Below are 27478 nucleotides of genomic sequence, written 5' to 3'. Positions count from 1 at the left end.
CACCATACATAACATATAATGTAAATGTGGCGCAAATAAGTGGCTCCATCCTCAAAATTTCCAGTCAACCTCTGTTTCCCCCCCCCCCCCCCCCCCCCCTTTTCACTATGTCTCGTAAAGATCAACAAATCATATTTCCCACACAAATTGAATGTAATTAACACATTGAGATAAAGGGAAACCTTTCTATTCTTCGTTGTCAGTTTCGCCATAGAAATGCTGAAATATTTCCATATTTACAGCGTCTTTTTCGATTTCCGCCATTTGCATTTGTCAAAATATTTTCTTTTATTTTTCTTCTTCTGCATGCTTTAACCATTAAAATTCCCGCGATTTCAAGCGCAAACGGGACCTTGTATATCCTCGATTTATACTAGGAAAAATTAGAGAGGACCCGAATGAAAACTGAATGGTTACGACTCAGAATGAAAAATCCATCGTAATCGTAACATATGCCACGAACAGCAGTGGCGGGCTGCGTACATCATCGCGGCATATGCCGTGTATAGCGTTGAAAGGGTTAAAGGGAAAGTCCGCGATTTTTTACTTATCATCTAAATATGTTCATCTTAACATAAAAAACACATTCACAAAGTTTTAAATTTATATTCTTTCTAATAACGGAGAAAATCAAGTATTTGTAACTTTTTTGGTTGACCTACGTCACTGGGTTGTGACGTTTTAACCCGATTTGTTGAATCATGGGAAAAAATAAAATCTGTAGAAGTCTTAATTGCTTATCAGAATTTTACGTAATTAAAAGCGCACAGATGACCGTTGGTTGTAGTTAATAACCTCAATATAAGAATGAAAGAAAATGAATATGTGTGTACCGTTTTGTAATGATTGAATAAAACTTCCTATATGAAGTTATCTAGATATAAATATTTTCGAATAAATTTCATAAATTATTGAGATTTTTTCATAAAATATCTATAGATCATTTTTACTGATATTGAACTGAAAATATTTTAAGTTTTATTTACCGTTATAACTTTGATTACCATTTCAATGCAAAATATTTGTGAACAGAGTGTGTATATTATTTTGTAAAGTCATTGTTTATTTCTCGATTTGAGGAGAATTCGTTTGAACTTTACCTTGCAGCAATTTAGCCTCAGGCGTACACAGGTGTGAATATTGTCATTTTGAATGGATTAACAGAAAGAGTATAGCGTGTTTAATATATCTAGATGAAATACCCGATGACAATAGAGAAACAATAAATAAATTGTATAAATTAATTGAAAATTAACATTCAACTTTTTAATTCCGGAAGTGTTACAATATTGAAATGGAACAATTTTCGGTTACGTTCTATGCAATTAGCATAAAGTTAAGAAATGAAGTTAAAAGCATAGTACTTTTAATCTTAAAAATTAAATGTTACATTTCCCAATTAATAATCATTGCACATCTGTTTTATTTACTTTACCGGAATTCTTTAACTTGTATTTAAATCTGGCGATGTTTATAAATGCTAACAATCGTAAAACTATCGCAATTTTAAAGTTTTTAATTGAAAAAAATACAACAGTATAACATGCATGATTTTTTTTAATTTTCTTATTAACATTATCATTCTCACATAATTAAATTCATTTGACAATCACTTAGACAAATTATTTGTGAAAAGAATACCAATTATCGTTTATTTCATTAATGAATATACATACATTATAAATCTAAGCTAATACATTAATTTGTTTGAGGATTTTTTTTAGGATAGCCGTCATTAATCCAAATAAGTAATACAGTTGTTGTTATTAAAGGCATATCTTAGTAATGTATTACTGATATTGATGATTTTAGAACAGTTCGTCCCAACCTCGTTGTTCTTGAAACAATCTTTACTAGTATACTTGTAAGTTTCCTGACGTATATGCGCCATTGAGGATGAGCTCCAGAGATAGCAGACTAGTAGCGTATTTGTTTGTTGGGGCAGGAGAGGCCATGAAACCACTTGTACAGATAAACAAGCTTATGTTGTCAACACTACCAGAAAGAGTTCCCATCGTCGGATGGGGTATATGAAGGTTCCAAGAATGAACTATTGACATGTCTGACTCTGAACAGTTAGTAAACGGACTTAACAATGATCTATAGACATCGATCGCTTGTTCTTGCTATTTGAAACTGCATGCATATATACGTTTATGAGAGTGATTATTTATCTTGTGTCTGACGAAACTAAATGCCTGCATGGTTATATCTTGTCATACGCTTGTATTGGTTTGGTGGGTGTTCACTCAAAATCGTAATTCAAAAATTGTGTTTGTGAGATGTAGATTCACTGCAATACCGAATTTCGTCTATATATTTCACAAGTGTATACCACGGAAAAGATCTGAAGGTATATTACTCCCATTTTGTTTGGGTGTGAACCATCGATGTTTACAGCAATATTTAATGAATAAGATGATGATGGTAGAAAGAACTATGAGCGTCATGTGGCAAATATTACATGCATGTCGGACCATGAGTTGTCAATCTGTATGAAAAGATTTCCAATACAACCATATTGAGTATGAATTTTTACATGCTATACTCTCGTACTAGTATTAAAGGGTTCTTGTGTCGTTTAACTCCGACACACATCTTTTACTTTAAGATGTATGAAAGGTTCTAAATATATATATATATCTTAAATGTAACAATAATCAAACGCCTATAGGCAATCACTTAAATGGTATGAAGTTTTTATACATATTTATTCTTATTTACACAATCATTAACAAACTAAATAAATTTAACAAAGTAACACCGTGACACTACGATATAACAAATGGGATACTAATTATTTTTAACCATGCTATGCAGAAACTTTACACATCAAGCAGGAACATTTATTAGTATACTGTTCCCAGCATCAAGTTAGTGCACGTGAATACCAATTAGGTACACGATGTGTGATTTTGTATAACTAAAAATATCAAAGCGAGTAATAACTTTGTCAAGCAAACATTTTTTTTCACTATGCCTCTCTCTATCTCCGCTCCTTTACAATAACTATTTCGCTTTTCGTCAATCATTCTCTATATTGTTCTCTATTCGGTTATTTTTTTTTCACTATGCCACTCTATCTCCGCTCCTTTTTCCCCTGTCGTCCTAATCCTTATAAAGATAGAGACATTAGACATAGAAGGGGCTCTCTTATCTTCCCTTTAAGCAAAACTAAAAAAAACAAGAATGTGTCCATAGTACACAGATGCCCCACTCGCATTATCATTTTCTATGTTCCGTGGACCGTGAATCTGGGGTCAAAACTCTAATTTAGCATTAAAATTAGAAAGATCATATCATAGGGAACATGTGTACTAAGTTTCAAGTTGATTGGACTTCAACTTCATCAAAAACTACCTTGACCAAAAATTTTAACCTAAAGCGACCAAAATTTTAACCTGAAACGGGACAGACGGACGAATGGACTGATGGACGAACAAACCGATGGACGAACAAACGGAAGCACAGACTGAAAAACATAATGCCCTTCTACTATTGTCGGTGGGGCATTAAAATGTTCAGAAAACAACTTTTTTTTTAAATCTAGCAGTCAGTATAACAAGTTGTATTTGGCTGATTCATCCAAACCTCCAACATGATGACAAAAGGGAAGTAACTCTTGCTTTAATTGTGTCAATCAAAATCTATCTTTAGAGTCTTACTGTACTGGTCTTCTCCTGTGTTCTCTGCATCTGTGCTGTAGACATCTAAAAATAATTCAAGAAGACTATTTATCTATTAGCATTTTTTTTACTTAGTTTATGTAAGAGAGAAACAAAGGATATGGGGTATCCATCCATCCAAAAAGGGCTATTTCTGTTACAAGTGTCTTGAGCATCATGATCTTTGCTAACCAAGGATTTCAACCCAAATCGATTATTACCTCATGGATCAGAAATTCTTACTTTATCTGCCAAGGATGAAGGTAGAAGGCCAGATTGTAACCCTTGGCTTGCAAAAATGATGGCTTGAGGTACCTTATCTTGAACCAAAAAAATTGTTAGTCTAGGGTTACTGGTTTTTTTCTTAAAAAAAGAAATTTTCTGACTCCCAACTTTGAAATGAAAAATATTTTGATTAGGGAAAGGGGAAAAAATCTGATCGAGAGTTTTTGCCATTAAATTTAATGATAAATAATAAATCCATCAAAAAAAATTGTGCCTTGTATAAAAAACAAATTAAATAAATTGATGCTTGTGTGGTAATAAATTTTTTTTTCCAAATGCAAAAGAAAAACATAACCCCCTCCCCCCTCCTCAAAGTAATTTCTTACTTTAATTTCAACTACAACTCAACCTTTAAGTTGACTTTAACACATGTATATATATAATCTAACTTGAACTTTAACTTAATGGTTAACTGCACTAAAAAAAAAAGTAAAGAAATAACATCAAACTTTAGAATTTTTTTTCTTCTTTAAAGTGGTGAAATCTGAGCTCAGCTGATACAGCGACACACCATTGTACTATCTGAATCTTGATGCATCTTTGCATTCACGAAAATGATGAGTCCTGGGCCCTCGGTCATAAAACTTTACTCTGTACTCGGGAGTACAAAATTTGTGCTCGCAACACCAAATCAAGTATTTTAATTGGTTGATTTCTGAATCTGAGTACGAAAATCATGCTCAAAAGTTTTATGACCGCAAGGCCAGGACTCATGAACTTGCCTCAATTAGAACCATGTCAGTGGGATATCCAGTGAACGAAAACAAAAGAAATTCACTCTTCTTAATGATACAGGGTCTGACACTTACGGTTGTCCGATTGCCCGGGGCAAGCTAATGCCGTATTCGGACAAGTAAAAACATCATCTTGGTTGTCCGATTGGGCAAGTGAAAAAAAAAGTGTTATATGATTAAAATTTCACAAAATCAATAGTGTCTGTTGTTTTGTCCATAGATTACTCAGTGATAACACCGCACTGTCGAGTAAAGTGGTCTTAACCCCCCTTCAATGCGTATATTTCGTCAATTGTTCGCACTGAATTCCCCATTTTTCCAAAAATAGATCACGTTTAAAAATATTGGCCAATCAGGCTGCCGCGGTGTTGCTTCGTCATTATCGTTATCCATCGGGACACCACTCGGGCGTTTCCGACGCACGTGTTATTCCCACCGACCAATGGAAAGCGGAGGTCTATTTTCGTTGTTCTAACTTTATAATTTGACATCGGATGTGTATTTCCCTAAGATGGAAAAACGTAAAAGCTTGAAAGAGAAAATGAAATTAAACTTTAACAAATTTGTCAGTTGTCAGTTTATCAAGAAGGGTTATTTGAAATGGCATTTCTTAGATAAATTATTATGAAATAAGTATCTCTATGTAAATGATCCAATTCCCGTATATTCATCGATCTTTTCCCTCCCTCCTCGGCTCATATATGCCTAATAGTATATTTTCATACGCCATAATCAATTTACACCCCATATACATGATAACTATATTTTATCTGCATGTACTACATTACAACCACAAAAATAGCATGTAAAAGTTTGGGCATGTAGATTTCACTTTCGGACAAGTAAAAGTAATAGGGCACTTGCCCAACTGGACAAGTTGGTATAAAAGTTAATGTCGAACCCTGTGATAGAGTTGAGAAAGTCAATAATAAAACTATACCAGTGACGATACTGAACAAAAATTATTTCTAAATAATAATTGTACATTTTAAAGAAATTATTAGTTAAACTGTGTTACTAGAAATATACATGCAAATACATGATGCTTTATGTTCAGTATTAATCGAGATAATTGCTTTAGAAGCTGCCAATCTTTGCTGCATATTGATAAAACTAAATGTGTCGGAACAACACGAATGGCCCTGTCTCAAAAAGTTGAAAAATCTGCAATTTCAACAACACATGTGGACACAAACATGCATGGATAGTATCCAGCTCTCAAGACCAATACTAGTTGGAGTTCAAGTTGATGAAAAATTTCCTTGATCAATGAGTAGTTAAATTTCAAGTTATCAGCAAACAGGAAGTGGATGTACTGTAGATCTAACAAGATGTGTTGAAACGACATGAAAATCAGCATAGCGGAACAAAACATAAACATGATCTGTAACTCATCATGGTAGACCCACAGCTCAAAATCTGAAGGCGTATAGAAAAAAAGTCCATATAACTGTAATCTGCAAAATCAGCAGAGCCAAATGAAACTTAAACTTGATCTGTAACACATCATGGTTAACTCACATACCAAAAATCAGCCCAATATCTGAAGGCGTTTAGAAAAAAAGTCTGTATAACTGTGATTTTCAACAATTTATCAAAGTCCAAAGCCCATAATTTCGGCAAAAATTAGCAGAGCCGAACGAAACTTATACTTGATCTTTAAATCATCATGGTTAACTCACATACCAAAAATCAGCCCAATATCTGAAGGCGTATAGAAAAAAAATTCGGATAACTGTGATTTTCAACAATTTATCAAAGTCCAAAGCCAGTAATTTCGTCAAAAATTAGCAGAGCAGAACGGAACTTAAACTTGATCTGTAACTCATCATGGTTAACTCACATACAAAAAATCAGCCCAATATCTGAAGGCGTTTAGAAAAAATTCTGTATAACTGTGATTTTCAACAATTTATCAAAGTCCAAAGCCCTTAATATCAGCAAAAATTAGCAGAGCGGAACGAAACTTAAACTTGATCTGTAACTCATCATGGTTAACTCACAAAAATCAGCCCAATATCTGAAGGCGTTTAGAAAAAAATTGTGTATAATGGTTTGTTGCAGAATGACGGAATGACAGACAAGGGTAGAACTATAAGGCCCCAACAACTTTGTTGCGGGGCCATAATAGAAAAAACTGCGTAAAATGGTTTGTTGCGGAATGACGGAATGACAGAATGACCGATAAGGGTAAAACTATATGGCCCCGACAACTTTGTTGCGGGGCAATAAAAATTGGAAAAATCATGTACATACAAAATCGAAATATCTTTCGGGTCACCAATTTTCTGAGTGCTCCAAAAAGTCCTTAGCATGTTACAATTTCCCAAAGTATGCCTATTTTTTCACACCTAAGTTGTCACATGTACGATCAATAGAGAACTATTGTCTTTTCGTGAATATAAACATTTAAAAGTCTGTCTGTGCAGGTTAAAAAATTAAAGATAACTATTTTTATGAAGTATGTATCTTTCTACTCTTTTGTATACAATTTTAAGAATAGGTCGTCTCGAGTTTTGTACAAGAATATGCGGTCATCTCGATCTATTCACATTCAATGTTTACATCGAGATAAGGTCTGTTTGATTTTGCTTAGTAACTTAATTTCAAAAGTGCCAATCTTTGCTGCATATCAATCAATTCCTTTGGAATTTTTTCCCTCACTTTCTCTGATCTAGCTGTATATATATATACGAATAATTAGCATGTTCCAGAGAGGTAAACAGACAGTAAAAGATAAATTGAAGTTGGTACTCCAGGAATTTATTCGCATAGCAACATAATTTAAACCAATTTAACACCAAGCTTCTACAGCCTGCTGTACTCGCAGTCTTCACGCTTAACCACAAGTCCTACAGCATTGGCTTGAAAAATTGCTTTCAGACTTGTAAAATTCTTCTCAACAAGCCAACAGAATCCAACTAAAATTTTCAAAAAATTGAGCTTCGGGCTTGTGGACTCAAATTAATCGTGAAGGCTGTACTCGTCGTTTGCTACTTAAGGAGGAAAATGATAACATTTAGTGGAAGTTTTGTTTTTATTTCAATTTATTTCTATTTTTACTATTTACCAGAACGTTTTTCCGTGAATCCATAATTGATAGCGTCCTTGCTAAAATGGGACAAACATTGAGAAGATCTAGTTTTCAGTGTTTACAGGGGAGGTAATATTTTGTCACTAGTTTTCCCACTGATGTATAGTCGCCTAAGTGGTGCAATTCAATATAGTATTCTAATATTATCAATAAATTTATGCTATTTTAAAATAAGTTTGTATAAGTTTGTCCTCTTTAAGTCATTCACAAAAGTTATCAGGTCATTCTGGCCCCAAGTCAATCCGGCCCTATAGTAAATTAATGAATATATAAAAGTTGAATGGTTTTGTGACATATGAGATTCATGAATGAAAAATATGTATAAATTTCATCGATAATCTCAGTGTGTGAAACCTCCGCTCGCCAACTCGGGCGAGCCAGAAATAAATATGGTGAGCACTGATATTTGGTAATTCTCTGGCCAGTTGATGTATTTTGATAGTTGTCGGGCCTTAAATTGTCAAAGGTTCATGTATTTTAAGTCTGTTGAGCTACTTTCAATGTGCAGTGTAAACAGTTTATTTATCTCGATTGGAAAACCTAAAACATTATTATGATGACCTTGACACTTCATTGAATCAGCATGCTAAAACCTATTAAACGATCCCAACCCCACGGATTTTAATTTCTCGACATAACTAAAATAAACATATTATGCATACAGTGGGGTATCAGTGGGTTACAAATAAAACATTTAATATCTATTGTACCTTCCTATGGTCCATGTATGTTTATTTTAAGCAAAATACAGGATGGACATTGTATTTGTTGACCAGATTTGAAAGCCATTTTTTATACTTCTCTGAATGTTCAACAAGTTCAATCTGGAGGCATTTATGAAATAGTAATTTCAAAATGGAATAGTTTTTAATGCTAAATGATTTAAATAAACAAAAGGAACTAAATTAAAAAGCAAAACCAGAAACTAAACTTAAAAAGGCCTTTGGTGCAGAACAGTTTAATTATTCATGTTTTTTTTAATAAAAAAATTGATAATCATACTAGAAGAGGCTGCTCAATAACTCCAGCATTTGTACTAAGATTTATCCATAATTATTGGAAAAAGGAAGTCTAGTTATGACAAAAAATAACTTTTGACTTGTCAGTTGTGGTAAAAATGTTTTTGAAACACCTCTCCTAAGGTAATTACAAGATTTATAATTAGTTGACTGCTCCCTTATATAACTGAGAATACTATATGTAAATAGTAATTTCAATTGTCTAGTTACCAGTTATAGATTAAAATAATGTACATACCTACATACATTTAGTATGTGGAATGGAATAATGTGTTTTAATAATTATGTATGAAAAAGCAGGGACTCTGAAAAAGTAAATCACTTGCCAAGCGGGCAAGTGGAATTTCAATTTGGCGAGTTGAAATGAAAAGTTGCTCACCAATTTGGCTAGTAAGGAAAAAAAAGGTTTCACACACTGTAATCTGAGATATTTTTAGGGATACAGTATTGATCATAACAGAGGTATATAATACATTTGTATTATATGTCTCTGATCATATAAATAACAAGAATAATCAAATAAGTTTCTCTTCTATAATGAAAATCATATATTTGAATATGCGTCAGGGGCACAATTTTTAATCGTCCAGTATCCACCTTTGCAATTCAGACTACACGTAATTCGGCAGACCAGCGGACAAATCTGGTGAATAAACAGAATAATTGATCGGTCTGGTAAAATTTTGTTGAATTCCGGTCCGCATGTCCGGTGTTGTTTATCGTCCGTTTTCTTTTTTTTATTATCGTATTTCCGGTTGAATACTACTTCCGTTGTATTTTCAAATTTATATATGAAAGGATAACATGATTGGATTATTAAAATATACGGAAAGAGCCATTCCTGGTAAAACTGCAAAAAAGAAAATAACGGACAATGAAAGGAAAGAAAAAAGCAAAGTATTAAGACACACAGACCATCACAAAAATTGAATAAAAAATGGCAAAAAAATTGGCTGTAGCTGAAGTTTGAAAATGACACAATGACTTGCTCTGTCTGTGTAGATTAGTCTATAGCAACATAAATAAACAGGGTTCAAGTGGCCTAAGGGGGCAAAAAAAATTTATAACAGGCTGTTAGAATCATATGCTAAATAATTGGAGTTATTATGATGGTAATATTCCTGAAATGCATTCAAGTAATTGTGCACAACTTGTCACATGATTTTGTTTTAGTGCATTTGACAGGAGTAGGGCACAACAAGTCATAAGTTTCAGTGTTTGTTGTATTTTGTCGGATAATACACAATTAGATGTAAAAAAAAATTGGCCTGGTAAAATTTCACTTGGTCTGGTAAAGCTAGGTTGTTTACCAGACCGAATGTCCTGTAAAAATAAAATTCATTTGTGTAGTCAGCAATTATTCAAAAATTCATTAATATTTATGAACTACACGTCAAATATATATCCTCGTGTGATATGTTGTCGTACTAATAACAATTTTCACTGCTTACCATTTTCACTGTTAGAGTTTTTATTCACGTGTGTACTCGAATTTTAGAAGCATGTTCTCTCGAATGTTTTTAGGTATCTAGATTTTCTTGTCAAGGCTTCCTATAATTTTTTACTGTTTCCGATTACTTTGCGATTTTCGTATGTCATAAAATGGCTTCATATGTTTTTGTAGGAAGTAAAAATGGATCAGTACACGGACAGGAAATGACTTTTAAATCCGGATATGAGCGTTTTCTAAAGTCATAGTTCTGGTGATTGCTTGAATCATAAAAAAAAATTATCTAATACTTTTCAGTACTAAAAATAACTAAATAGCTTTTGGTTGATGTTTCATGTGCTGAAATTGTTACATTGTGATTTTTTTTTTTTCAGATTGGCACAGGGTTTCTACAAAAGACATTATTTTTTTTAATTTGAAATAGTTTTCAAAATTTGGGATTTAATGTAAAATGTTAAGACTGTTTTCATCTTTATGTATTAAGGTTGTATAAAAAGAATTGTCAATAGTACATGTATATTGAATAAATGGATTTTGGACAACCATTTTATAGAAGAACAATGTTAATTTTAACTCGCTGGTTTGTAATATTAAAGTACGACCAAAAACCACATGACAGTCATGTGACTTGAAGATCCAGTGTCTGACAGGCAGACAACATAGCTATACTTCATGTAACCCTTCAGAAATTTTTCTCAACAACTTTTCTAGTGATGCATATTTTTGACATCTATACTACTAAAGGAAGAGACCAATTTCATTGAGCCGCAACTCCTCCAGTGGTTCCCAAGGCTTTGAGAAATCAACTGGACATTTGGTCACGTAAACCATTCTTCTTAACTGGACGACTCTTTTCTTTGCACATATGATTTGGACAAAATTAAAAATTTTACTGGTCATTTGGTCCAGTAATGCATATGACTCAACTGGACCAAACCAATTTTTACTGGTCTTTGCCCAATGTCTGGCGACCTTGGGGATGACTGCTCCTCTGAAACCATACAAAGTCGGAAATATTTATGATATGACGAATAAATGTAGTGTTTTGTACTTCCTAAATTTGTCTTTGAAACAATCTTTTTTCCACAGAAAATGCCAATTTTTGAGAAAATATCAGAATTCAGAGACCTTTATCGATCCCTGTCTTATACGCTTTCACGCGATGCTCAGTCAACTTACTGCCTGCGAAATCCAAGTGAAAATAAGAAGAAAGAATAGAAAATAGGACAGTTAGGCCTATAAGGATCCTGTATTGTATTGTAAGTGCATCATTTTGCTAAATTAAAAGACATCCACCCTTTTCACTCAGGTGCAGAAGTCCAAAAATGAAATGGGCTTTGAACGTATCGAAGTGATCCTCCCCCCTTTTTTATGTGTAAACACAGGCACCCGATGTCCAGACCCCTCCCCCCTTTTTATGTGTAAACACAGGCACCCTTGACACTCTTTGTTTCAACACTTGCCTAATTGTCCCGCGATTTCACGGGCATCTTCTAGTTAAATAAAAATGGCTGAACAGGTAAGTTTGATTAAAATATGTTCTTACGTCTTTAAAAGCGATTTTGAATGAATGCACGTCGTTTCGTAACCTGGTCGTTTCGTACCTGGTCGATTCGTAACTACCTTGTTTTGTAACTGAGACGTTTCGTAACTTTTGTAATTATATATGGTTATAAAGTGTTAGTTTAAATTAACTAGTTTAAATGAAAAAGTTAAAGTTATTATTAAAAAATAATCAAATTGTTCATCTAATAATAACAATATCGTAATATTTTTAATTTAAAATTTTCTGAAATCTTTTTAATTATTGGCTAATTGGTAATTACACTCGGTGACAGCTTTAATGGTTTTATGACAACTAATGACAGGTAAAAACGTCCTTGTATGTAGCGGGTCCTTACACGCTGATACCTTTTCAGTTTACCTTCGGATACCAACTTGATCTGTAGAGGAAGAAACAATGTCTCCCTGTGTAAAAGTCGACAAAGACGGTAGAACGGAGGGTTGCCGATGACAGCTTGGGTGTTAAGGTCGTTGTGCCGTAAAAATTTAAAAGTGTTGCCCTTGGAATTGTATGAAACTACCAGGCCTGTCTTTTGGATTTTACGGAAGATGGCTTGACTCCAGTGAAATGCACAACCTTGGACGGGGACTCCTGGAAACAGACGGTGTAGAGCATTCCACAGGCCACGTTCAAAGTCTGCTATGAACTTTTGAACGGCAGTGCATGGCAGTAGTTGCAAAATAGCCCTAAGAACTGAGACATAGTCCTTCGTGCGTTGACGTGACATGATAACATACATGAGAGGTACATGTTTGGTTTCTGTCCCACTGTTTAGGAAGCAGTTGATGGTAAATAGCTGCTTGAATGGTGCCTTTACCACTTTGAAAGTACCGTCCATATACCAACATTTGGACTTAGACAGTAATTGCAGTTGTTGATCTGTGGCTAAGACTACATATCTTTGACCATTCTTTTTGATATCAGCTTTCAGGAAGTTGTCTGGCAGGTAGTATTCTGCAAGATCGAAATCTAGGTGTTTTGGCTCAGGAGGACGATCTTTTTGGCGTCTACGATTACATTGTCTCTTTAAATTAGTGATGGCAGGACGACTTGCCTCCGGCAGGTTTACATTAGCATGTGTTGTTAGAACTGTCTTCACAATCTCTGATGATCTAGTAAAAGCATGGGCTGGTAATGCCGCTTGTGCCTTGACAGTTGATGAAATTGTGGCCGCAACCACTGAACCAGGTGCAGAAGGATGATTATGTGTTAATTTGCCTGGAACGAATTTGTCACCTATTTGGCTAACCGCTGCTGGACACCTGTTGTTTTTACCTCTTACACTACACCACCACCAGGTCTTTTCATTTTGCTGCCTTTTAACAGTGAAAGAAAAACCATCACTAGAATAAAGCTTATGTTTACCACGTTTGGTACCTTGGTCTAATATCTTGTAAGTAATTGTGGCAGTTGCATCAATGCCCTCCATAGGGTCGTCAACCGAGCTGTCAGACAGAGACTCTTCGTTATCGACGAATCGACTAGTTACGAATCGACTAGTTACGAAACGACCAGGTTACGAAACGACCTGCACCCTTTTGAATATGTTTGATTTGTCACGTTGAAGTGTTGTTGTTGTTCCAAATATAGAAACCAGAAAACAAGTCACAATGTACACCTGCGCAATCGAAACCGATGAAATATGGATGATACGAAAACATATCATATGACACGACGATATATATATATTTTTTTCCAGGTTCTTACGTCTTTAAAAGTGACTTTGAATATGTTTGACATTTGTCACGTTGTAGTGTTGTTGTTTTTCCAAATATAGAAACCAGAAAACATGTCACAATATACGTGTGCGCAATCGAAACTGATGTCGGCAATGAAAAAATTTGGGTCTGATAGACTGGGCCAAATTGACATGAAAGCTCTGACACCACAGCCACAGGCACTTGTTCCTGTCAATCAGACAATGCAGGTTTACTATCCACACTTGTACGAAAAAACATTTTTCGTACAAGTGTGGATAGTAAACCCCCTATTGACAGAAACAAGTGCCTGTGTCTGTCAGTGTCACAGACATATCCGACATAATCCGTTCATATCCTATTAGCCTATGGCTAACAACACCGGCCTCATATTTATAACAGTTACACTATACCTTTGGACAATTTCTTAATGTATATCGATTTCTGTTTCTGATAATTTCGGAATTCAATTAGAAGCGCAGATGACCAGCATCCACCCTCTTTTATTCAATCGCACTTGCTCAGCAGATCAGCAGACGACAAAAATTCGCGGGTTCGCATACTTTTAAATAATTCAAGGAACAAGGCAAATTGTCCATAGCCTAAGCGCAGCGAAGACTCCGATCCTAGGACCGGAAGATAATCTTCTGAACAATCGTTGCTATCACAACATTTGAATACATCCGGTAAGTTAGTGTGTGTTTTTTTCAAGTTCTACAGAGATATTTCAAAAGGTAAAAAAACCCTTTACTATACCATTGTTCATTGTTCAAAAACATTGGGCTTCAAAGTCGCTATATACATGAAAAGACAAAAAGCTTCCATTTAAAATCGAGACAGAAAGTCAGAATCCGACCATTTTGGTCTTCAGAGATACATTCTTACAGTTAAGATGCTCTTACATACGGATAGCTCGTATGATTGAAAAAACACGTCTTTCACATGATATCGTAAATCACTGGGCCATAAATTTGTTGTGCATAAGTAGGATGTAGAAAATATGTGGAAACGTGCACCGACAGGCGACACAACTGTATGCATGTACGTACGATAAATCCTCCAATCTTCTTCTTCCATATACTGCTCACATTCAACTTTCTGAATATACTGGCAAATTGGTTCTGCATGGTTAAAAACAGGATAAAAACAAATGTGCATCTTATTTTGTAAGGTTGGTCATTTGAGATTTGAATGTCTCAAATGACTGTGCTGTGGCGATCCCCGGGGAAGCTTGTTCCAGTCTTTGGTGGTGTTCACAAAGAAGGACCATTTACTGCAGTCTTTGGTTGCTGTTTGTACCATGTATCCATGCTGTTGTGTATGTCTGGATACTCTGGTTGGTCTCTGGAGGTACATGTCTTTGTTGATGGTTACTTTGTCGTTGACGATCTTGTACATCATTACGAGCCTGGCCTCTCTGCATCGTTCTTGGAGACTTTTCCAACCCAATTCATTAATCATGTCCGTGACACTTGATCTGTTTCTGTGGCGCTTGGTGACGTATCGCGCAGCCCTCCTTTGAACTTTTTCAATTTGGCCAATATGTTTCTGATGATATGGGTCCCATACTGTTGTGGCATATTCTAGTTGGGGCCTTACTAGAGTTTTGTAAGCTTGCTCTTTGATGCTTTTAGAGCCGATGTGTAGATTTCTGTGGAGGAAACCAAGGCTTCTGCTGGCTTTGCTGGTAATGTTGTTGATGTGTTCTCCCCAGTCTAGTTCGTTTGTGATGGTGCAGCCCAGGTACTTAATTGATGTTTCATGTTTTAGTACATGATCATGTAATACATAGTCCCATTTGATTGGCTTTTTCTTTCTAGAGACAGTCAGTACGCTACACTTTTCTGGGTGAAACTCCATCTTCCACTTTTCCTCCAATAGTGCCAGTTTATCAAGGTCTGACTGTAGGTGTCGGCAATCAGTATCTGAGGCGATGGTTAAGTAGACTACTGTGTCATCAGCAAAGAGACGAACTGTTGATTTTAGGTCATTAGCTAGGTCATTTATGTAAAACAAAAATATTAACCTTTCAGTACTAATAACAGGATAGGGATTTTCTCCCAAATGTTTTCTTATATCTCCTGTTTGGGATGTTATACCCCAAGTAGGATATATAATTTATTTTTTTTATTTTTTATTCCAGGGAAAATATTGCAAAGACCCAAGTGCAAATTGTTTATGGGTTTGATTCCTCAGAAGAGGGTTATTTTCGGAGGGATCACTCAACCTCATAAGTTTACTTTATAATGCTTAAATTGGCTCTAGTCTTTGGAAAATTCAGTGTAACTGTGTTTCACTGTAGTCTGTAGTTCTTCGGTTGTTTCCATATATACTGTAAATTCAGGAATTATTGTGTGCAAGTATCATTTTGATTTTTCAAGAATGGACAAAAATGCAGTTATGCTAAATATAAGCTAGTCCCTCCATTTAATAAAACCTGATTATGTATACGATACAAATTTAAATAGTTATTTATATTTTATTTCACATTGGGAATTTTAATTGTTTTCAAAGAGTTTGAACTCCTGTGGTGTAGTAACCATTCAACTTTCTGTGTACAAGATGTCAATTTAAACTCATTAGAACATGTTGTGATTTACTTGGTAATCAAATAATTCACACCTAATATACATGTCATACTTTGAAATTTTATGTCTCGAAGACATGATTGTGTATATTCAAATGAGAAATTAATACCATTTTCTTGTAAATATTTAATCTGGAAAATTAATGATTTCGTTAAATATTTTGTGTGTTGATAAAAAAATTGTTTTCTTAGTAGAAAATTATTATTATAATTATTGATGGTATGTCATTAAATTGATTTCTTTTGTAAGAAAAAACAATGAATTTTAACTTTGTCTTTATTTTAGATATATATATAAGAATACATTTCGTTACAAAAGTGTGCCTAAAAATGCAAAGGGATAATAAATAAAAACGGGGGCCATTAGTCAGTGACCATTTCACAACGCTTTAAATCACTTCACAACCTGAAAATCTCTTTAATGTGTCATTCTTAAATAACAAATTATATTTTGTTTCGTTTAATACTTAACCGTAAAAAGGTTTTTGACGATAGATTAAAATTATTCTGTAAATATACACAGCCGTTGACATCTTTCACTCCAAATCCTCGCAAGTCTTGTTCAATCTTGTATATGTGGAGTTGGTAATTCGGTCATATCATAAGGAAAAACCTACAAGATTCTAATCCCGCTACGGCTAGTTTAATTATCCCAGATATGGACAGAGAACACAGTTATCGTCCTTTGATTTTCGTTGTCTGCAAATACATGTATATAGTCCCTACTGTGAACAGTGTATAAGTTGCAATTTTTCTCATACCCTTTCCAAATTTATTTCTTCATATTGTATGGGGAATGTATGCCTCAAATAGCAAGAAGGGGAATGAAATTACACTGTAAAAAAATTTGGGTCATGAATTTTCAAGTAGTGATTTGGTCCAGCTCAGGCAGCTGAAAAAGGTTAAAAATTAGTATGTCTGAAGCTGTCAAAAGAATTCAAGACCCCCTTAACATAAAATTGTCCATGTTTTAAGTTAGAGCTGATGAAGTTTTCTATAATTTTGATATAATTTGTCCCAAAAGTAGTACACCACACTAAAAATATTATTGAGAAAGCGCAGGTGGAATTTTTTAATATTCATTTATTGTCTAAAAGAAATGCACTACGAAATAACTGTGTTCTTGGGCCTATAATGTATAGGCACTTGTCTATTCTTGAAGATTTAAAGGTATATGTTTCCTCCTAGATGTTTTTTGGTTATTTTTATCATTGCCCATTGGGTTGCTGTTGCATTGATGTATATTGTATCCCACATTTCCTTATATTCATTTATTAAAATCTTGGTGGTTATAATGTCCCTAAAACAAACTTTTAATAAAAATCCTTTATTTTTTAGAAGGATCCACAATGCCTACCAATCCTGATGAGCCATACTACTGCTCCCAGCAGATTAACATTCCTCCACAGCTACCAGACATACTCAAACAGTTTACAAAAGCTGCAATCAGAACACAGCCAAAAGATGTCTTAGCATGGTCTGCTGCGTAAGTACACTTTAAGTTGTCAAGATTATTAAACCATAGATATAAGATGTGTTCATTTGGAATTGATGAGGAAAAACTAATTTGAAAAAAAAACTAGGAAAACTGAAATTTAAGTTGGGGGTCGGGGAGAGGGAGTAGTACAAACTAAAGAAGTTCGAAAATGAACAAATTAAAGTCCATACATTAACCACCAGGTGACCTATTTAAGGATGCAGTCAGGTGACGTTAAAAAAATCTAGGATTTAAGATTGGTACTATAATTCATAAGAGCATTAGTAAAGACAAAATAAGCTAAAAATATTGATAGATTATGGAACTCCTTTTCATGATATTTGATTTTTAAAAAATGATTGGAAAAGGCTGACTCAGACTTTTACTTTATATTTAGCATTGGCATTATTTGGATCTCAAATCGTAAGAAAAGAAATTTTGAATATGCTTAAATTTTGGTAATGACCATTTTATGAGCTATTGAAGTCTTCTATGAAAAGAAAAGTGGGTGATATGTGGCAAAATATTTTACCCTGTAATTGTAAGAAAAAACCCAAGGAGTCCGAACATCTGACAAAAATTCCTAAACCTGACCCAACTACATCCCTAAAACACGATTTGGGTGGTATTCTTTCAAAAATCTTTTTGTCTTTTAAAATAATTATCTACAGAGGATGTAAATCAGATCACTGAAAATCATACTATTTTACTTTGAATAAGTCATAACAATCAACCATGATTTTAACTAAAACACTTATTTTAAAGAAGTATATGCACTTGTCTTTGTTTAGATACTTCCGAGCAATGTCTAAAGGAGAAACTCCACCTGTAAAAGAAAGATTAGAGATGCCAGTAGCCACCCAAAAGACAGACACAGGCTTAACACCAGGTTTACTCAGAGTTCTTAACAGACAGGTACCTTTTCAACAGATATGAGACACTTTTCTATCTATTATATTTTAAAAATAAAAAAAAGATGTCTAAAAAAACCAGCTGAAAATGTAGAAGGACAATTAAAAGCAGTTGGAAGTGTCTGTACATAATTCTTATTTGTTTCATGCTGATATTTCAAATAAAACAACATTAAAAAACCTCAAAAACAATACTGAAATCGCTTGATGTATAGCTTATTATTGACAAATTTAAAATTGGTATGACGTGAAAGTTAGTGTTATATATAGAACAGTTTTGTCCAATTGTGAAAAACTGTTATTTGAGCTTCTTTTTAATTAATGAAGAATCATAGACTATAACCATTTAGTTGGCATGTCTATTCAAAGGCTTTTTTCATTTTTACATTCTGATATCATATAACAAGGTAAAGACATCAAATACCAGAAAATGGTGGCACTAACTTAAACCTTAGGAGTTGTCAAAACCAAATGTTTAATTTATGTTTATACATTATATCTGTTATAGAGATACATGTAGTAAAGTTCTAGATAGCTTTATTTGCATTGATTTTTAAATATATTGATGTAAAAGCAATGAACTGTGTAAAGAATATGTGTTCTTTTTGTTTCAGCTTGGTCCAAAGAAACAAGTTCCATTAAGTTTAATAGAAGAGAAATGGAATGATTTGGCGTTACCTAAAGAGCAGTTTGATGATATGGTCAGAATCGGCAGTTTTGGTGGCGATGTTGAATGGAATAAATTCTTTGCATTATGTGCATCCACCTTAGGAGAGGTAAAATACACTACAGATTATGTGGATTTTATTATTTCCACCTGTCCACATTTGCAGTGGATTCAAAAATGGAAAACCTTTAGAAATTCATCTGTGTCTTTCCTATAGATTAGACATTTTATCTTTATCATAAGGATTGAACCTAAATGTACTTAATTTACATTGGAAAAATCAGCAAGTTTTGAATTCAATATTTTTAAAAGATCTAAGGTGAAATTTGAGTTGACAAAAGTGGAATTCCCATGGTGTGCATGTTGAAATGACAAAATCTACACGAGTTGATCTGTGGGTATTCCAAATTGTATTAAAAAACTTTACAGTATTTCTTTCCCAACCTGTCATACAATTATTCAGGAGTTATCTTTCTTTATATAGGCTTGAATTTTTTAACATAGTACATGTAAGTTTCTGATATCCGTATCTTTTATCAGGACAGGAATGTTCCTATAAGTATCTTTTATCAGGACAGGAATGCTCCTATCAGTATCTTTTATCAGGACAGGAATGCTCCTATCAGTATCTTTTATCAGGACAGGAATGCTCCTATCAGTATCTTTTATCAGGACAGGAATGCTCATTTCAGTATCTTTTATAAGGACAGGAATGCTCCTATCAGTATCTTTTATCAGGACAGGAATGCTCCTATCAGTATCTTTTATCAGGACAGGAATGCTAACTAAAAATTTGGGAAGCCAAATATTTGCAATAAAACTGATTCAAACTAAAAAGGACTAAAACTGTCTGTCATAATTTTTGTGATATTTAACAATAAATGTTTTGATAATATTTGGATAGATACAAATACTCAGAATTTACATTTTTTCATTCTAATAATAAAGATAATTATATTAAGAAGAAAAAATTAATAATATTTTCCCTAGTTCCAATTATTAGCTGTTTTGGTACGCCATACAAAAAAGTTTCATTTTATTTTAATGAAGCTAACTAAGTTATTCTGTTTTTGACATTAGTAATTTGTTTATCCATTTAATTGAACATGGTTTCTCAAAAGAATTTATTCTGTTTTAGACATTTTATAATTTGTTATCAATGTAATTTGACTAGTGTATTTGTTTCTTAGATAAAACCAAGACATTGTATCTTAATAAAACCAAGACATGAAGGGAAATTTATTGGAAAAGTCCTATTGAAAAAAAACTAGTTGGAAAAATGAAACTTTGTTTAATATGTATAACTGGGAAAAGTTTTAACATTTGAGTAATGAATGGCAGTAATTTAAAAAAGACTTTTATTCTTCTTAAAAATGTTTTTTAAAGTGTGAGTTATCTCCCCTTTATTGTAATAACGCTGTTCCCCTTTCCTTCATCTATTTATTTTTTATTCTATAGATATTGCTTATAAATGCCTGTGAATAAAAGGCACCAGTTGTTACTTTAGAACTATTTTTGAAACCGGTATAACTGTCCAAAATTTTAAACAGGTCATCCAGTTGAAATGTTTTTAATATTTTTAATATTTTCGTTGACATAATAGCTTACAATGTCCAAACTCCAAATTAGTCTTCAAAAGTATTTCTAATATGTATGTTAAAGTTAGAATGATAATTTTTCAGCAACACAATTTGTTAACATAATTATAGTACTAGGTTTGTGTTCATTCAATTAAACTAAGTTTTATTTATTTCCAAGAAAAAGTTTAGACAGAAAAAAACATTGTGACTGTAATTGGGGTAATATATTGGTTTTCTGAAGAGAATTTAGAAAAGAAGAACAAATTTGTTGGTGAATCATCATTAAAAGTGATAAATTCAGCCAACAAAAGTTCTGAGTTTCTGTGACATATATATATATATATATATATTTATTTTCCTTGACATAAATTTTTGAATCTAGTTAGATTGAAATTGAGGTTCTAGTAGGTCAAGATCAAAATTTTCTAACATGACAGCTTTAATAAGTAGATTAATTTATTTTTAATGTTGAAATCCTTAAAGGTTGATTCAATGCTGTTAAAATAAAAAATCAACTTCATTAGAGGTATATAGTGTTTTATTCGCTAACATACATTTTATAAAGGCTTCAAAAAGAATTCTTAGTGAACAGTTTGAAATGAATCATCGTTCATATTGCCAATAACTAAAATTCCAATAAGTGTGGGCTGCAAATAAAACCTGTTCTGTTTATTAGAAAAGAAAGACTGATGCTGGTTTTGTTTTGACTTGAATGGTTTATTGTTAATCTTGATGAAAAATTAAAAGAACTGGCAGGTCCCACATTCCTTGACAATATCCTTTAAATGCTATTACATAATTTCATTCAAACTTGATTAATATCATCCTAAAGAGATTTAGTCTCTAAAAGTTAAACATTCCATTATTACAACTGTATTGAACTATTACTTGTTGTCAACAAGTTGCTTAGGCCATGTTATAGTAATTTTTTGTTTTCATACTTTGTTTAATTCTTAACACTGTAATGAACTATCAATTGTTGTCAACATGTAAGTGGCTTAGGTTGTGTTATAGTAATTCTTTGTTTTCATACCTTGTTAAATCTTCGACACTGTAATCCAAAATCAATTTTCAATAAGCATATATGCTGACTTTGGCAAATCAAGGAAATCAAATATAAACAAATACACATTTTTTTTTTAAATTCATGGAAATTGGTACCCACGAAAAATAAATGAATCCATAGTTATTTTGTGTGTGATTTATTTAGGTGACTTTCACAAGTAGAATAAAAACATGAATACATAGAACTTGCAACTTTTCTAAAACATGTATGAATAAAAAAATAAATTCAGGAAATAAATCACTGTGGAGTTGGCTAAAAATGCTTAATTCAAAAATTCTTAGGAGTAAAAATACTCGTAAGTCACATTTCAGTATAACTAACGATCAATTTTAATCGTAAGATTTTTTGTGAAAAGAGTCGCAGATCTTTTCTTCCTTCCAGTACTTGAAATCAGAATTTTGAAGTGTGCATTAGTTATTGCTAATCTTTTACAATAAAACATGTACATGTATCATTAAATATTCCTGGCAAAAATTTAAGACAAAAAATATTGCAATATGGATTTTTTTGCATCAATGGAAATATGGTTATTTCTTAATTTTTAGAGTGGGATATGAAACACATGGGCTTTGTTTCTTGAAATTGTGCTGAAGTAATTGTGCAGATTTGTTCATTTGATACAAAAATAGAAATGATATGAACAAATTTGAATATCTTTGCGATTTTTCCTTTTTGTGTCTACAAAAGACAATAAAATTCAGAAATATTTTGTCATGGCCATAGAAATTAAGTAGAGGTAAAAGGGATGACAAATAGGGAAAAAAAATGTCAAATTAAATGCAGTTATATTGGAGATCTTTAAAAACAAGATTGATAATGATAAATTTGCCCAGAGACTGCAGCGAAATTAGATTGAAATCATGATCAATTTTTGTAAATTTGCATCATCAGCTTAAGCTTAATAATGGATTTAAGGTGATTTTAAATCTTTTCTTTTTTTTCAAAAGTTGAAATTACTTTAAAAAGGCTCTGATTTTGTTGCTTTGAGCGTTATGGGTATGAAATAGTGCAGTTTAAATTTACTATTAGATTTGTAATTGGTTTGTTTCCTTAGAGAGTTGTAGAAAGTAGAGATAATAATTGCTTGATACAGAGTTATGTAAGATATATTGCCTGAAAAAGAAAATTGTGTTTAGTTAGAAAGATTTGTACAGGTTTTTTCTACCATATAATTTGATCATACATTTTGTAGTTTTAATTTATTTTTTTTTGGGGGGGGGGGGGGGAATTGTTAAATTCTAATTAAAGAATTTATTGGATATGTTTCATGTTGGTTTATTAATTCAAGTTGAATGAAAGTGCATGAAATTAGAAATCCATTCACTTAATGATTGATTAATATGAATGTTTATATAGGTACTTTCAGTGAAAGTCTTTCACCAATCAAATGTAATGAAATATATGCCTTAAACCAAACAAGATAAATTATTATAAATGGCAGATGGTGACTATGATTTGACAGCCAATTTAGCTTTTTCATTATCACGAGCATTTTAACCCTAGCTGAAGTAAATAATAGTTTTGTGGCTGTAAAGGTGTTCTATACATGTACTATACATGTACTATACATCAACTGTTATATTCCTGGTTTGTTAAAAAAGTAAGTTATGAATTTAAATGGAAATAATCTTAATAATGCAGGTACAATCTAAATAAGGACATATTGTATTGGCATTTAGTTGTTTATTGTTAAAGTGTTGAAGGCTTTTCAAAATTGGCCTCTAGATGCCTTTTTTGGTTTTTTTTTTTTTTTTTTTTTTTTTTGAGGGGCAGGGGTGTGTAGCTGTCCTATTGTCATTTGCCCACATGTTCTTTAATGAGCAATTTGATAAGTCTAAAATTATTTAAATTCTGAGTTGGAAGATGTAATGTGTATGAAAAATTAACTGATTTTTTTATTGTCCTGTTATATAATTCATTTTGTGATACCACTTCTGTAGCAGTGATGTTAATACAGGTAATGTAGCCACTAATCCTAATATTTGACAATGGATATATTCATCTGAAATGTTTATAGCACCTCATAATCATTTTCAAAACACTTCATGTGTTTTAAAATTTAATTTATGTATTTTGCAGACAATAATCGATGCAATGAAGACTGTGTGTGAAATATTAACAGCTGATCCAGATGGCGGCCCTGCTCGTATACCTTTTCAATTATTTAAAGATATTTATCAATACCTTGCACAGATAGATGGTGAAATATCACAACAACAAATAAACGAAGTTTTCAGTTATCTTAAATATGATGTGTAAGTTTACATAGTAGTAAAAAAAGGGGGATTTTTATACGCCCGTCAAATTTTTGACGGGACGTATTATGTTATACAAATGTCCGGCGTCCGTCTGTCTGTCCGGCGTAAACATGTCGCACCGTAACTTGAGAATGACTTATCCATATTTCATGAAACTTAACATAGTTCTTTCTTATGATGGTCAAATGATCTGTATACTTTTTGGTGAAAATAAGATTAAAACTTTTTGAGTTACGGGACTTAGTAACTAAAACAGGTGTGTGTTTTTTTTCACATGTCGCGCCGTATCTCAAAAACAATTTATGATTATTGCTTAAAACTTTACACACTTCTTAGTTATATTAATCTTAAGATCCTTATACTTTTTGGTGATGATTCAAAATTTTATTTTTGAGTTATTGAGTATTTTGTTAAAAAAGGGGGAGGGGTTTTTCACATGTCGCGCCGTATCTCAAAAACAGTTTATGATTATTGCTTAAAACGTTACACACTTCTTAGTTATATTAACCTTAAGATCTGTATACTTTTTGGTGATGATTCAAAATTTTATTTTTGAGTAATTGAGTATTTTATAAAAAAAGGGGGAGGGGTTTTTCACATGTCGCGCCATATCTCAAAAATGATTTATGATTATTGCTTAAAATTTTACACACTTCTTAGTTATATTAATCTAAAGATCTGTATACTTTTTGGTTTGATTCAAAAAAATTTTTTTGAGATATTGATTTTTTTTTTTTAAAAGGGGTGTTTTCACATGTCGCAGCGTATCTCAAAAACGATTTATGATTATTGCTTAAAATTTTACACACTTCTTAGTTATATTAATCTAAAGATCTGTATACTTTTTGGTTTTTATTCAAAATTTTATTTTAGAGATATTGAGTTTTTTGTAAAAAAAAAAGGGGGTTTTCGCATGTCACGCCGTATGTCAGAAACTATTTATGCTTATTGCATAAAAATTCACACACAAGACGACGGGCGTATCATGCGCTCATGGCGCAGCTGTTTATTGGTCTCTGCGTCCATTCGTCTGTCTGTCCTGCTTCAGGTTTAAGTTTTTGGTCAAGGTAGTTTTTGATGAAGTTAAAGTCCAATCAACTTGAAACTTAGTACACATGTTCCCTATGATATAATCTTTCTAATTTTAATGCCAAATTAGAGTTTTTACCCCAATTTCACGGTTCACTGTACATAGAAAATGATAGTGCGAGTCGGGCATCCGTGTACTATGGACACATTCTTGTTAATTTGAAGGTTTTTTCATTGAAAGTACATAATTTTATTGGAAGTTTTAGATTGATGAACTAAATTACTCCATTTTTTATCTGAGAATTAATCTATAGAACCCATGCAGACTTAGTATAAATGCTTTTACTTAAGGCATAGTATGCATAATTGCAGTGTTCCCCCAGACCCTTAAAGCACTTAATGGGCACCATTTCGGATATTGAAGGAATTTTGTTTGCATTTACACCTGGGTGAACTTCATCAGAAAATCGTAAAAATAATATATCTTTCTGCTTTAATTCTATAGATATAGCAAATCAAAAATTTGGAAAACCAGTCTATAAATGTAAAGAATGTATGTGACAAGCCTTAATTTATAAATAACTAACACTAATTACATCTTGTCACAAATCAAACAATCAAATCAGCAACACTTCAAATTCAATAACATGTCCTTGTCTTGATCTGTTTTCAGTCCAGAGCGTTCTTCCATCAGTTTTGTATTCTTTGTTGCATCATGTTATGTTTGCACAAAAACTTTTTTCTGCTAATTTATCATCTTTGTTATTGTTCTATAAATGGCTACGGAAATTATCTTTTCGCTACTTACATTTCCCCATATTTATGAAGACAAAGTATTTATCTTTATCCTGGGTTGAAATATCTAATCAAAACATGTAAAAGATTGGTAATGAATTTGATATTCAATCTTTTCTTTGACATAAGAGCTTGAACATGGTCTGGGTGATGTTTTGTTTATTAAATAAAGCCCCTCATAATATGATTTTTAACCACAATTATGACAGAGTTTGGATCAATACAATCTATTACAATGTTTTATAGCAGTTTTAGATGAAATATTGTGATGCTACGATTTCAATTAGCTTTGGTTACCCAGAAGACATAAATAAAAGCATATGTAATTTGTAATTGTCTGATAATTTTTTATTGTTTAATTGTTTGGAGAAAAGTGATGGTTTTTGATTGATGATGGATATAATATGTTTTCCCATTTTTCAAAGGATTTTTTCAAGAATGTCTATTTCGGTTTTATATCAAATTTCCATTTATAATCCAGACCTCTCAAATGAAATAATAAATAATACATGGGTCTGCATATATCTTTCATCAAGGATGTCAAATTCAGATTAAAAATTTAACTGAAGTGACCATTAAGTTTGCCATTTAAGAATCTTATATAGTATTTTCAAAAGAATGTATACACCAAAATATTTTGAATTAAACTTTTAAAAAATGAAAGTTCAACTTGTAATTTGACCCTATTTTCATTTTTGGGTACTTTAAGAATGAAATAACACCATTTAGATTCTGCAACAATGAATTATGTTCTTAAATGACTTATCAGTTGGTATTACCTTAAAAATAATTTAACATTGACCTGCCAGAGGAATTGAATGGTACTATCAGATATGTTTAACACTCAAATACAATACAGTTTGATCACATTCAATAAAAAAAAATTGAAAATGTTTTTACAAAACAAAAAAACACATATACATCTTTTTTTACTTTATTTAATATGTGACACATGATTTTTGATAATTCCTTTGCCACTATTCTATATTTTTTTTTGCAGGGATAAGCAAGATGGATATGTACAACCTAGAAACTTCTTAAGTCCTGAGTGTCCTAAGTTATCAGCAGCATAAATAAACTTTGTTTTTAACTTTAATGTTTTAGACTTTGTATTTCATTACCACAGAGAAGTTCAATCTGTCTATTATGTTTCCCACTGAACAAAACTGTTCAAATTTGTTTTAAAAAAATAGAATGTTAGTAGAAAGTTATATCAAGGCAATACCAATAGAAGGGGAACTAACTCTGAGTTATAGAAATATTAAATTGATAAAAGGGGGATAACTCTATTATGTACAATCAAATCTTCTTTTGTTTGTAAACAGTGGCTCTGAGGACCAGTGTCTGAAGCATTTGTTATATTATTGATTTTTTGTATTTTGTACATAAAGATGCATGCAATCTACAAATAAATTATTTTGTACAGTTTATTGTTATTCATATACTAGTACACAAAAACAAACTTTAACTTCAATAAAGTTGGGAACTACCACTTTTTCATCAGTTGAAGTCCTTCAATCATGAGTTTTGAGTGAGGCTTGGTGAAAGTAAAGACTATTAAATTAGTATTTCCTGATTTTATACAAAACTATAGACTATT

General features: G+C 32.5%; 3 protein-coding genes across 5 annotated transcripts in view; 1 reads left to right on the top strand and 2 right to left on the bottom strand.

Annotated features, from left to right (window-relative positions):
• LOC127704431 (HORMA domain-containing protein 1-like) overlaps positions 1 to 13951 on the bottom strand; it is a 65061-nt gene extending 51110 nt beyond the window's left edge. The window contains exons 1-2 of the mRNA XM_052208476.1: positions 13922 to 13951; positions 3666 to 3710 (exon numbers count right to left, since the gene is read on the bottom strand). Coding sequence (XP_052064436.1) covers positions 3666 to 3710 — 45 coding nt within the window. The 5' untranslated portion in view covers positions 13922 to 13951. The remainder of the gene's footprint in view (positions 1 to 3665; positions 3711 to 13921) is intronic.
• LOC127705806 (uncharacterized) lies at positions 10104 to 13273 on the bottom strand. The gene is made up of 2 exons (XM_052210155.1): positions 12172 to 13273; positions 10104 to 10120 (listed from the first exon to the last, which is right to left on the bottom strand). The coding sequence occupies exons 1-2, from the start codon at positions 13238 to 13240 to the stop codon at positions 10104 to 10106; spliced, it is 1086 nt and encodes a 361-aa protein (XP_052066115.1). The 5' UTR covers positions 13241 to 13273.
• Positions 13952 to 14130: 179 nt separating the features above from the next.
• Positions 14131 to 27306, top strand: LOC127704430 (ropporin-1-like protein). Of its 3 annotated transcripts, none has more exons than XM_052208472.1 (6): positions 14131 to 14194; positions 17434 to 17581; positions 18364 to 18487; positions 19098 to 19259; positions 23876 to 24051; positions 26879 to 27306. In XM_052208472.1, the coding sequence occupies exons 2-6, from the start codon at positions 17445 to 17447 to the stop codon at positions 26949 to 26951; spliced, it is 672 nt and encodes a 223-aa protein (XP_052064432.1). In that variant the 5' UTR covers positions 14131 to 14194; positions 17434 to 17444; the 3' UTR covers positions 26952 to 27306. The 3 variants fall into 3 exon arrangements, with proteins under 3 accessions (XP_052064432.1, XP_052064435.1, XP_052064434.1); XM_052208475.1 differs by having other exon boundaries at positions 14173 to 14242; XM_052208474.1 differs by having other exon boundaries at positions 14187 to 14204.
• Positions 27307 to 27478: the final 172 nt, after the last annotated feature.

The sequence above is a fragment of the Mytilus californianus genome, unplaced genomic scaffold (assembly GCF_021869535.1).
Source record: "Mytilus californianus isolate M0D057914Y unplaced genomic scaffold, xbMytCali1.0.p SCAF_6, whole genome shotgun sequence".
Taxonomy (NCBI): Eukaryota; Metazoa; Mollusca; class Bivalvia; order Mytilida; family Mytilidae; genus Mytilus; species Mytilus californianus.
Note: the sequence above shows the minus strand (reverse complement) of the source record. Positions and strands in the feature narration are given on the sequence as shown.